Genomic DNA, 13,742 nt, shown 5'->3' with positions numbered 1-13,742 from the left:
TCATCAATGAATGTGGTAAGGTTGCAGGATACAAAATTAATATACAGAAATCTCTTGCATTCCTATACACTAACAGTGAAAGATCAGAAAGAGAAATTAAGGAAACAACCCCATTTACCATCACATCAAAAAGAATAACATACCTAGGAATAAATCTACGTAGGGAGCAAAAGACCTGTACTCTGAAAACTATAAGACAATTATAAAAGAAACTGAAGATGACACAAACAGATGGAAAGATATACCATGTTCTTGGATTGGAAGAATCAATATTGTCAAAATGACTATAGGACCCAAGGCAATCTACAGATTCAGTAAAATTCCTATTAAATTTCCAATGGCATTTTTCACAGAACTCGAACACAAAATTTTTAAATTTGTGTGGATACAGAAAAGACCCTGAATAGCCAAAGCAATCTGGAAAAAGAAAAATGGAGATAGAGGAAACAAGCTCCCTGACTTCAGACTATACCACAAAGCTACAGTAATCAAAACAGTATGGTACTGGCACAAAAACTGAAATATAGCTCAATGGAACAATATAGAAAGCCCAGAAATCAATCCATGCACTGATAGTTAAGTAACCTATGACAAAGGAGGCAAGAATATACAATGGAGGAAAGACAATCTCTTCAATACATGGTGCTGGGGAAACTGGACAGCTATATGTAAAAGAATGAACCTAGAACATTCTCTAACACCATGCACAAAAATAAACTCAAAATGGATTAAAGACTTAATGCAAGACTGGATACTATAAAACTCTTAGAGGAAAATATAGGCAGAACACTCTTTGACATAAATTAGAAATATCTTTTTGGCTCCACCTCCTACAGTAATGAAAATAAAAACAAAAGTAAACAAATGGGATGTAATTAAACTTCACAGCTTTTGCACAGCAAAGGAAACCATAAACAAAATGAAAAGATAACCCACAGAATGGGAGAAAATATTTGCAGATGATCTGACCGAGAATCTCCAAAATATACAAACAGCTCATGCAGCTCAATATCAAAAAAAACCAAACAACCAATCAAAAAATGGGCAGAAGACCTAAATAGACATTTCTCCAAAGAAAACATCCAGATGGCCAAAAAGCACATGAAAAGATGTTCAACATCATGAATTATTAGAAAAATGCAAATCAAAACTACAATGAGGTATCACCTCACACTGGTCAGAATGGCCATCGTCAAAAAAGTCTACAAACAATAAATGCTGGAGAGGGTGTGGAGAAACGGGAACGCTCCTACACTGTTTGTGGCAATGTATTGATAAATTGGTACAACCATTATGGAGAACAGTATGGAGATTCCTTAGAAAACTAAAAATAGAACTACCATATGATCCAGCAATCCCACTCCTGGGCATATATCCAGAGAAAATCATAATTCGAAAAGATACATGCACCACCCCCCGCAGTGTTCGTTGCAGCACTATTTACAATAGCCATAACATGGAAGTAACCTAAATGTCCATAGGCAGAGGAATGGATAAAAAAAATGTGGTGTATATATATATATATATATGTATGTGTATGTGTATATATATATATGTATATATGTATGTATATATATATGTGTGTGCATGTATATATGTATTTGTATATGTATATATATATATAAAAGAATAATATAATGCCATTTGCAGCAACATGGTTGGAGCTAGAGAGTATCATACCAAGTGAAGTAAGCCAGACAGAGAAAGACAAATATCATATAATATCACTTATATGTGGAATCTAAAAAATGATACAAATGAACTTATTTACAAAACAGAAACAGATTCACAAACATAGAAAACAATCTTATGGTTACCAAAGGGGAAAAGTGGGGGGAGGGATAAATTAGGAGTTTGGTATTAACATATACATACTGCTATATTTAAAATGGATAATCAACAAGCACCTACTGGATAGTACAGTGAGCTCTACTCAATATTTTGTAATAACCTATATGGGAAAAGAATCTGAAAAAGAATGGATATATGTATATGTATAACTGAATCACTTTGTTATACCTGAAACTGACACAACATTGTAAATCAACTATACTTGAATATAAAATAAAGATTAAATTAAAGAAAGAAACTTTCAAAAAAATTGTGAAAGAAAAATCTCATTGGTAAAGAAAACATACAGTAAATATAGTAGAACAGCCGTTCATAGCGCTAGTAGGAAGATTAAATGATAAAAGTAGTAAAATCCCTATATCCACCATAAGTAGTTAAGAAATACAGAAAATAAAAAGATGTAAAATATGATGTCAAAGAGAGTAAACATGGGTGTAGGGAAATAAAATTTCCTATGTAGGGAGGGTTATTAGAATGCATTCAAACTTAAGAGATCATCAACTTAATATAATCAGGTTTATATATGTCATTATATATAAACCTTATGGTAACCACAAATGAAAAGTCTATAGTAGATAAACACACAAAAGAGAGAAAGGAATCTAACATAACATAAAAGAAGTAATCAAATCACAAGGGAAGAGAGCAAAAGAAGAAGGAAAGAACAAAAAACTAAAAAAACAACACCAAAACAATTAACAATATGGCAACAATTACATTCCTATCAATAATTACTTTAAATCCAAATTGACTAGATGCTCCAATCAATAGACATAGAGTGGCTGAATGGATATGAAAACAAGACCTGTATATATGCTGCCCACATGAGATTCACTTCAGATCTAGACACACACAGACTGAAAAGTGACAGGATGGAAAAAGGTATTCCATGAAAATGGAAATCAAAGAAAGCTGGGGTAGCAATACTTACGTCAGTGAAATCAGACTTTAAAATAAAAACTGTTACAAGAGGCAAAGAAGGACATTACCTGTGATCAAGGAATCAATTCAAGAAGAAGATATAACAATCTTAAATATGTATGCACTTAACAGATGACCACCTAAATACAAAAAAGCAAATATTCACAGGCATAAAGGGAGAAATTGACAGTAATACAATAATAGGGGACTTTAATACCCCACTTACATCAATGAACAGATCATCATGAAAGAAAATCAATTTAAAAATTGGTTAAAAAAATTGGCCTTAAATGACACATTAGACCAGATGAACCTAAGATATATATATACAGGGAGAAAGTTCTATCTGAAAGCAGCTAAATATACATTCTTTTCAAATGCATATGGAACAGTCCCCAGGATAGATCACATGCTAGGCCACAAAAGAAATCTTGATATATATTAAGATTGAAATAATCTCTACTGACCACAATTATAAGAGATTAGAAATTAACTACAAGAAAAAAAAAAGCAAAAACACAACTGCATGGAGGCTAACAATATGCTAGTAAACAAACCAATGGGTGCTGAAGAAATCAGAAAATACCTGGAGACAAAATGGAAACACAATGATCCAAAATCTATGGAACACAGCAAAAGTAGTTCTAAGAGGGAAGTTTGTAGCAACACAAGAAGAATCTCAAATAGACAACCTAACCTTACACCTAAGGGATCTAGACAGAGAAGAACAAACAACACCCAAGGTTCGTAGAAGGAATGAAATGATTGAAATCAGAACAGAAATAAATGACATAGAGATGTAAAAACAAACAAAAACAATGGAAGAGATCAATAAAAGTAAGAATTGACTGTTTGAGAAGATAAAGAAAATTGATAAACCTTTAGCCAGATTCATCAAGGAAAAAAGATAGAGGATCCAAATAAATAATGTCAGGAATGAAAAGTGATAAATTATAACCAACATCACAGAAATACAAAAGATCATAAGAGATTACTGTGAACAATTACATGCCAATAACATGGACAACCCAGAAGAAACGGATACATTCCTAGAAGCAATCTCCCAAGACTGAATCAGGAAGAAATACGAAATATGAGCAGAACAATTACCAGTAATGAAATAGAATAAGTAATAAAAAACCTCCCAAGAAACAAAAGTCCAGGATCAGCTGGCTTCACGGGAATTCTACCAAATACTTAAGAGTTAACACCTATCCTTCTCAAACTATTCCAAAAACTGAAGAGGAAGGAACACTTCCAAATTCATTCTGAGGCCAGAAAAACCCCGATACCAAAAGCATACAAAGACACCATACCAAAAAGAAAATTACAGGCCAGTATCACTGATGTATATATGTGTAAAAATCCTCAACAAGATATCAGCAAAGTGAATTCAACAGTACATTAAAAGGATCATACACCATGATCCAGGGGGATTTGTGCCAGGAATGTAAGGATGGTTCAGTATCCACAGATCATTCCATGTGAGACACCATATTAATAAATTGAAGAATAAAAATCATATGATCATCTCAAAAGATGCAGAAAAGGCTTCTGACAAAATTCAACAACAATTTATGATAAAAATCTCAACAAAGTTGAGTGTGGAGGGAACATATCTCAATATATAAAGTCCATTTATGACAAACCTACAGTCAATGTCATACTCAGTGGTCAAAAGCTGAAAGCATTTCCTCTAAGATCAGGAACAAGACAAGGATGCCCATTCTTGCAACTTTTATTTAACATAATATTGGAAGTCCTAACCACAGAAACCACACAAGAAAAAGAAATAAAAGGATTCAGATTGAAAAGGAAGAAGCAAAACTCACTGTTTGCAGATGTCATGATACTATATATAGAAAATCCTAGAGACACCACCAAAAAAATTTAATAAAACTACTAGAACTCATCAATGAATTCAGTAAAGTTGCATGATACAAAATTGATACACAGAAATCTGTTGCATTTCTATACACTAACACAAACTATCAGAGAAATTAAGAAAACAATCCCATTTATAATCACATAAAAAATAAAGTATCTAGGAATAAATTTATCAAATGAGGTAAAAGACCTGTACTCAGGAAAACTATAAGACACTGATGAAAGAAATTGAAGACGTACAAAAATTGGAATATATACCATACTCTTGGATTGGAAGAACTAATATTGTTAACATGATCATGCTACCCAAGGCAATCCACAGATTCAATGCAATCCCTATCAAAATACTAATGGCATTTTTCACACAACTAAAACAAATAATTCTAAAATTTGTATGGAAACACAAAAGACCCCAAATAGCTAAAACAATCTTCAGAAATAAGAACAGAGGTGGAAAAATCAGGCTCCCTGACTTCAGACTATACTACAAAGCTACAGTAATCAGAACAGTATGGTACTTGCACAAAAACAGACACATAGATCAATGGAACAGAATAGACAGCTCAGAAATGAATCCATGGTTAAATGGGCAACTAATCTACAACAAAAGAGGCAAGTATATAAATGGAGAAAAGACAGCTTCTTCAATAAATGGTGTTGGGAAAACTGGACAGGCACATGTAATCAAAGTGGACTATCTCACCCCATACACAAAAATAAACTCAAAATGAATTAAAGACTTATGTAAGACCTGAAACCATAAAACTTGTAGAAGAAAACATAGGCAGCATGCTCTTTGATATCAGTCTTAACAACATTTTTTGATATGTCTCCTCAGATAAGGGAAACGAAAAAATAAACACATAGGACCTAATCAAACTAAAAAGCTTTTGCACAGAAAAGGAAACTATCAACAGAACAAAAGGCCACCTGCTTATTAGAAGAAGATATGTGGAAATGATATATCCAGTGAGGGGTTAATACCCAAAATATACAAAGAACTCATACAATTTAACATCAAAAATTAAAACAAACAATTGATTAAAAATGGCAGTGAACCTGAATAGATATTTTCCCAAAGAAGTCATATACATGGACAACAGACACATGAAAAGATGTGCAACATCACTAATCATCAGGAAAATATAAATCAAAACCACAATGAGATATGACCTCACACCTGTCAGAATGGCTATCATCAAAAAACAAAAACAAAAGCAAAAAACAAAACAAAACAAACGAACAAGAAGGAATAACAAGCATTGGCAAGGACGTGGAGAAAAAGGAAGGTTTGTGCACTGTTGGTGGGACAACAGTGGTGCAAAATTGGTGCAGCCACTATGGAAAACAGTATAGAAGTCCCTCAAAAAATTAATACCATACGGTCCAGGAATTCCACCTCTGAGTATTTTTCCAAAGAAAACAGAAACACTAATTTGAAAAGATATAGGCACCCCTATGTTCATTGCAGCAGTATTTACAATAGCCAAGATATGAAAACAACCTAAGTGTCCATCAATATATGAAAGGATAAAAAGATGTGTGAGATATATGTGTGGGTATGTGTGCATTTAATGGAATATTAACCATAAAAAAGAATGAAATCCTGCCATTTTCAACAATATGGATGAATCTAGAGGGTATTATGCTAAGTGAAATAAATCAGAAAGATAACAACAAATACTATAAGATTTCATTTATATGTGAAATCTAAAAGAACAAAACAAATGAACAAACATAATATAAACAGCCTTAGAGAACAAACTGGTGATTGCAGAGAGGAAGGCCTTGGGGTGAGTAAAATAGATGAGGGAGATTAAGAGGTACAAACTTATAGTTATAAAATAAATAAGTCATGGGGATGTACAGCATAGGGAATATAGTCAATAATATTGTAATAATTTTGTATGTTGACGGTAACTGTACTTATTGTGGTGATCATTTTATAACATATAAAAATATCAAATCACTATGTTGTACACCTGAAACAAATATAATATTGTAAGTCAATTATACTTCAATTAAAAATAAATAGTAGAAGCTGGGGAAAATAAAAGAATTATTCTGAATATTTTTATTTGAATTGGGCAAATCCAGTTACCCAGGAAGAGGAAAGACTAAAGGAGGTATAGGGGATTAGGAATTCTATTTTCATCATGATAATTTAAGATGCCTGGTGACTGAGGAGCCTCAACATCAGTCCTCTACTATCTATTTCCAGAGTTCTTTAATGTGAGAGAAATAAACTTCCTTAGCCTATCGCATATAGAATTAAGTGTATATCTCTGTACTGGTGGGGTTTTTTTCATGATCTGTTTGTAGCCTATTTTTTGTGTCATCACCTACCAACCCATTCTGCTTTTTCGCTCATAGATTATGTTCTATTTTCTCTTCCCCAAATGCTCATTATCGTGAGCCAGCCAGGAGGTCTATTCCCATGGCAGGTTGACCCCGGCCAGGGGCAGCCCCTTCCCAAGCTCCCAGCAGCTGCTGGAGCTCATTTTGCTCCAGGGAACTGGGAGCGACTCTCCCTGACAGGCGCCAGCCGCCCCACAGCACAAGGCTGTTTGGAGCAGACAAACATCCAGAGCTATGGTCCACATTTGGTGTCACTTGGGGTAAGTTGCTCCCCCTTGTTCAGGCTGGGATTTCTCTCCACTCCATTTGGGCTGCTTCCCTTGCAGGAAGTGAGCCACTTTAGGTCTGTTCACTTTTGAGAGCTGGGCCACTCTGTTTGTAGGCCTCAATCTGTGAGTGGAAGTGGAATTTTAGACTACACCTCCTCTGATTTTCTGTCTGTGTGACTGTAGCTTATTTGTTGTTTGTGTGTGTCATCTTGGGGTGAGCCACTCTGGTTTGTGCTTTTGTTTGTGGGACCATGTTTGTTATTTGTTATGTTGTACGTGTGTGAATCAGTACTTGTATTGGCTAGTTGAGACGTCTTTGGTGAATAATGTAGCTCACAAGTGATGACACCAGGTATCCTTCCCTATTGCATTGGGTTTCACCTGTGTTGGAACATTGGTTGGGATTTTCCCTTTGCAGTGGGTGGGAATCTCCTTTTTGGTGCTAGGGAACTGTGATCCTGAGAGACCATTTTGCATTGCATTTGTTTGTTTGATATTTAATAACACCTGCCATGATAATCAGAGCTCTATTCCATCTTATAGAGCTTACACCCCTAGGGTGTAAGAAAGAAGATTTTTTTACCACTGTGTGGCCACTATGTTCTTTAGACTCTGGAGGAAATTTGGTTAAGATGAAACCCTTTTGAAATTCCAAAACTTGTTCTTTTTGCATATGTAGTTAGAGAAAGCTGGTTTGATGAAATACTTTTTTTTCAGAATTCTGACCCTGAGAAAATAAAAATATTTCTAGGAGAAAGCTTGGAGTTAACTAAGTAAATTTAACTTATTCCAACTGTTTTTTGGTGTTATTTTCCTTTTTGGTTTTGCATTTGCCAGATCAATTGCCACGACATATGCAGTCATGATTCCCTATCTTTCCATTTGCATGTTGTTTGTTGTTAAAAAGAGGGATCTTTGCTTGAAAAAGTTGAGGAAATTGTTGAACTTCACCCTTTTGTTTTTGTCCTGCAGGAATTAGATTTTGTTCCTTGTGTGTATGTTTGCATTTGTCTTGTGTGTAATTGTGCTGGCTATGGGAAACTCAAATTTGTTTCCTGAATGCAGCCCCTTGAGATGCATTCTCCAGAACTGGACCACTTTCAGTTATATTTACAGCTAAGTTAACTTGTAAGTGAGCTCTATTTTTTTTTTTTTTTTTTTTTTTTTGCAGTACGCGGGCCTCTCACTGTTGTGGCCTCTCCTGTTGCGGAGCACAGGCTCCGGACGCGCAGCCTCAGCGGCCATGGCTCACGGGCCCAGCTGTTCCGCGGCATGTGGGATCTTCCCGGACCGGGGCACGAACCCGTGTCCCCTGCATCGGCAGGCGGACTCTCAACCACTGCGCCACCAGGGAAGCCCCCTAAGTGAGCTCTATTTAATTGACTCAAAAGTAAGTGCTTACAAATGAAATACTTTTTAATATTTAGAAAGTTGGCCAAAATGAATTTCAGGTCCTCATGACCTGGGAAATGTTCAGTACTGAATTGATATCTGGCACTGAAGCTAGCTTAAGCTTGTTAAGTATAATACTTCTGTTGTACCTAGGTTATTTAGAGATCAAATAAGACCTTATATCTGTTGCAAATTTGTCAGCAAGAAAAATAACTTGATATAATGAAACCTTAAGTCTATCTAAAATAGCCTCTCCAAACTGGTAACTTGAAACTGAACTAAGTTAAATGGCAAGAATTCATTGACCATCTAGGTCATTTCAAATAGGATAAAATATTGGAACACTGGTTGCTGGGCAAATCTAAGTTTACCTACCTTTGCCTTCTTAGGAGAGGAAAACCAAAGCATAAGTTTCCAATCAGAAAATGCTGGTATGACAAACAGTTCACAATTACTTGCCTCTTAGTTTTCACTAAAAATTAAGGTACTTAAGAGTTGAGGATTCTAATCTAAATATGTAATTAAAGCTACTAAAATATTTTTAAAAACATTTCAGTTTACAGTAGGAAAGTAGGATATATGTTTTGAGTAAAAAAGGACTTTTATGCATGGTCAGGCTGAGATTAGATTAAATTTAGGTAAATGGATTTTGTTATCAATATTAAAAGTAAGCTGGTGCGAGACTAGATTTGGTTCCTCTCTGCTAAGAGAACAAGTTTACCTAGAATGCTGCTTTTGATAACAGGTTATATAAACTTCCTTCCTTTAAGTGATCTGTATTTGCTTTTAAGTTCTCTTCTCACTGTGGATAAGAAACAAGTATTGTCTTACAGTGACTGATGATCTTATTTGACCAAGTGTTTTGAAACTTTTTGGCAAACTTCCCAAATATCAAATTTTAATTAAAGTTCTTTTGACCTCCAGCTAACTTTGGGATTTGTTAGGGGGCCCCTAAGGCATCTCAAGGAGGAATATTTAACTATTATTATTTGGTACATTGAATTACATGGGAAGCATTGTCAAAGGAGTAATAAGCCTTCCTTTATTATACTGTACAGATAAATGTTACTACTATAGATATTCTAGAAATTATATAAAGTTTCTGAAATGTAGATATGTCCTGGTATAATCTATCAGCCATAACTCTGGTCATATCATAGCAAATTGATTCAGTTTTGTCAACACATTGTGATCAGATTTTTAACCTTGCCTTTTTAAGTCTTTAATAGACAGTTAAGCTGATGCTTTGCAAAAGTGCTTCATCTTCAAGAAGATTCATAGGGAGGACATTTTTGATAAGTGCAGGTCTCTAATAAAGTTCAGATTATACCACTGAACTGGGTAAGAAATTTAAAATTCTAATGGAAGACCTGATGGCTTCATAAAAAGATAACAAAAGGATTGGTTACTGAGTAAACTGGTATATATGGTTATAATGGTTATGCGTTTTGTCTGGAATATTACTGATTTTGATCTGTGTTCTCTAGATATAGGGAAGCCCTTCCCCTCAAGTTACTCGTGACTTAAAGCAATTTGGTAAATTATACTTCTATGAGTCTGGCTTTGTGGCAACAAGTCTCCCCCAGCATGCCAGGTCCATACTGGTTTTCAGGCTTATTCTCCTGAATTCCTCAGGGAATGAGATCTTTCTTATACAAGACTTGGATCCAGGACTTGGAACTTGGGATTATTTCCAACTCGGTATCCATGTCCCAAATCAAGGTAGGACTGTGTCCCATTTTAGCAGGAAGTAGCTAGAGTGGTCATCACCCCATTCCCTGAAAGACTTGGGGAAGGATGAAACAGAATTGGAGGTTGAAACCAAGTCCCCCTAAAACTGAGTTCCTCTGCCAAGTTCATGATTAACCACTCTATCCAAAACATACCTACATGTTCTCCTCAAGATTGAGGAATATCAAAGAAAAGGGGGGAATTGTAATAGAGCAGGGCGTGCAGCCATTGGCAGGCGGCAGTTACCAGGCAACCATTACTGCAAGACCACTAGCATGGTGGTTAGGGGGCCCATTAGGCCAACCCTCGGGTGTGGTGGTCACCAGGCAGAGAGTTAGGTAAGAGGCAGATCCTGGCCTTCTCCCCCTGGGCCCTACAGCTCACCTGGCCTCAGGCTGGCAGGTGAGCTGGGAGGCCCAGGGAACAGGCAGGGGGCTGTGTCCTGCAGGGCTCCATAGGCCTCACCAAGGTCATCCACTGGCCGGTCCCAGGCCTTGAGGTAGTGATGAACCTCTCCCCCATCCCCACCTCTGCAACCTAATGGCAGTGGCAGTCTGCATGGGTTGCGGTCCATTGGACCTGGCTCCCTACCCCCCATTTAGGCAGCCTGAGGCACCTGAGGACCAATTGGGTCCTGGGCACCTGGCTCCCTCAGTGACGATGGCTGGGCAGGGACTGGGGACCTGGCCCTGAGGGCACTGCCAGCTGAGATCTGCCTATTTAGCTGGGCCTGGGTACTGGCGGGAGGACCCAGACTGGGTGCTAGACGAACGCTCCTGGGCAGGGAAACTGGCCCCCGCAGGGATCCCCTCCCCTTAGCCAGGACCTGGACCTCGGAGGGTGAAAGGTGAAAGTTATGCCTTGGGACCTTGCCCTTTCTTGTCAGAACAGAGAATAACATTTGTTTGGTGGAGATTTACAGGAACACCATCACTTGACCATGACCTGACCTCAAGAACAAAGGATCTGACACCAAGAAGTTTGCAACAACTAACCACGCCCCTCCCTCACCTTTCCTATAAAGGGGCTGTGCTGAAAGCGTTCAAGGAGTTTGGGTTTTTTAAGGCATGATCCACCCGTCTCCTTGCATGGCCCTGCAATAAACCATTCTCTGCTCCAAGCTCCGACATTTTGGTATTGTTTGGCCTCACTGTGCGTCATCAGGCACATGCACTTGTGTTCATTAACACCGTGATTACCCTGATTCCATAGCTTTTCTCAATTGTTTTCTCTTAGTGGAAACTCCTATTTCCTCTGTTATCTGCCTTCCTACATATTAAAGTTTCCTCATTCTTAAAAACTATACTTACATTAAGGTATAAAGACAATTTACATGCCTTATCTGTCACTCCACTTATTACCAGCACTTCCTAAACTTATTTGGTGACCTTTTTTCTTTTACTGCTCTTTGTGTTTCTTTTGAAACTGAGGGCTCAGGTGAAAAGGGCAATCTTCCCAGGTACAGATTAGTGACTCCCCTACCCCCACATAGTCTACAAGAAACTTTTATTTTTCTTCATTAATAAGTTTCCTGATTTTCTTTTCCTATTTCTATCTGATGTCTTCTCTCTTGGCATTCCAATATCACCTACTTACTTTTTTTTTTCACTTATCATACTTTGTTTTTCACTTTATTCACTCATTCAATTAACACGTGTTAGGAGGGCTGGAAGTTGAGGATGGCATGAATCTGAGTTTGAAGTTGAGAAGTCATTTTTAAAATTTTCATCTCATTTACTCATTTCAAAAACATTTTTAAAGATCTATTATCATGCCCTTTTTAAGATGGGGAAACACAGTTGGGAGATATTAGGTTACCCGATCAAAGCCAGACAACTGGAAGATGGAGCTGAAACTTGAGATCAGGTCTTCTAACATCACCTCCTGTGTTCTTTCCACTATTGCATATTAACTTCTCTCAGGATTGGCAAATAAGAGGCCTTCCTGCTGAATCTGCCTCTTTCTTGTTTTGTTTGATAAACACAGTAGCTTCTGGTTTGAGAAATCACCTGGAGTCAGACCACAGGGATTGATGGAAGATTGAAAAGTTCAATTCCAATTAAGGCATTCCAATTCAGATTAAATAATCAAACCAGAAGCTACTGTGTTTACCAGTCTTACTGCAGGGACTTAAAAAAAAAAAAGATTGAATTTTCCCTGTTACCAAAAGGAAGAGACCTTTACCCCTCTCCCCTTTCATAGAGAATTTTCTTGAACAAATTTGTAATTATAAATCCTTCCTATGTCTCTTTTATATGTATATAAGTCTTTTTAAAAGCTAAACAAGACTCTTACCAGGTACAACTCAGTAAAGTTTTTCTTAAGGTCCTGGGAGCCAACTCTTTGAAATCTAAACATCCAGGAAGATAGTGCCCCATATCCTCGCACCATAGAAGTTAGCCTAGGCTCGTTGCTCCAAGCTAAAAGTACCTTCTTGTCACAGAAATAGAAAAGTTTTCTTTTTCCCTTCGATAATGGCAATTAACGAACACAAATGGCTACCCCAAGCGTGACCTACCAAAGAAGGTATAGCAACCGGTGTGGTTACGTAGTACTCTTACATGAGAACATGCACGTAATGGATTGTATCTGCTTGTCTATAAAAAAGGGTGAGATTCTTTCTTTGCAATCGCATTAGCAATTGCCTGTGACACCCATCCCAGTCTGGTTCAGGGCTTACTGAATAATATAATTTTTTTTCTACATTCGGTAAGATTTTCTGAGATGGCAGGAGATCTTAGTTTTCATTTTTCCTTGACAATATCAATTCATTTATGTCTCTTACCTTCCCTATCCCTACCCAGGATAGAAATGCGCTCCCTACTCACCTCACAGTTTGTTTTGACCACCAGGTGAGATAACGCCTCAGAACGGCAGCCAGAACCACGACTCCCAGCATTCCTGGCGCTCACCGCTCTCCTTGCTTCCTCTTCCGGTTCAGGGGCTACTGAAACCGAAAGTGCGATGCTGTGGCCGCCGCCGGGGTGATTTTCACCTTCGCCTGCGCGAGCCCTCGCTGACCCAGGTTGGGAAGCCAGACAAGAGTAAAATATGAACGGAAGAGTGGATTGCTTGGTTACTGAGGAGGAGATCAATCTCACTAGAGGACCCTCAGGTATGTGCAGAAATGATCATCGCTGGGAGTAGGGTACTTGAGGCTGTAATTGCAGAGCGGACACCTCTTCTGCAGAGCCAGATTCTTTTGGCCTTGGAGAAGGCAGGCCCCAACCAAGATATTTCCTGCAACGCTTGTGAGCACATAGAAGGCTATATTGGCATCCAGCGTTAGCCTGAGACGGATCTGAGGGATCCACCTCATTTTGCAGTCGGGTT

At 37.6% G+C, this 13,742-nt stretch overlaps 1 protein-coding gene across 4 annotated transcripts in view; it reads left to right on the top strand.

The window, feature by feature from the left end:
• Positions 1 to 13,742, top strand: part of SYNJ2BP (synaptojanin 2 binding protein) — an 88,260-nt gene that overhangs the window by 29,884 nt on the left and 44,634 nt on the right. For 3 of the 4 annotated variants that reach the window (XR_009563154.2, XR_009563153.2, XM_060294960.2), the window contains exons 1-2: positions 8,527 to 8,676; positions 13,351 to 13,524. Coding sequence is in view for 1 of the 4 variants with exons in the window: in XM_060294960.2 (XP_060150943.1) it covers positions 13,461 to 13,524 (64 nt within the window). In the remaining 3 variants the exon portion in view is untranslated. Of the gene's footprint in view, positions 1 to 8,526; positions 8,677 to 13,350; positions 13,525 to 13,742 lie in introns of those variants that run through there. The other variant, XR_011377263.1, reaches the window with a different exon arrangement.

The sequence above is a fragment of the Globicephala melas genome, chromosome 2 (genome assembly GCF_963455315.2).
Source record: "Globicephala melas chromosome 2, mGloMel1.2, whole genome shotgun sequence".
In the NCBI taxonomy this organism is placed as follows: Eukaryota; Metazoa; Chordata; class Mammalia; order Artiodactyla; family Delphinidae; genus Globicephala; species Globicephala melas.
The sequence above is the reverse complement of the archived record's forward strand: the minus strand, read 5'-3'. Positions and strand labels throughout refer to the sequence as shown.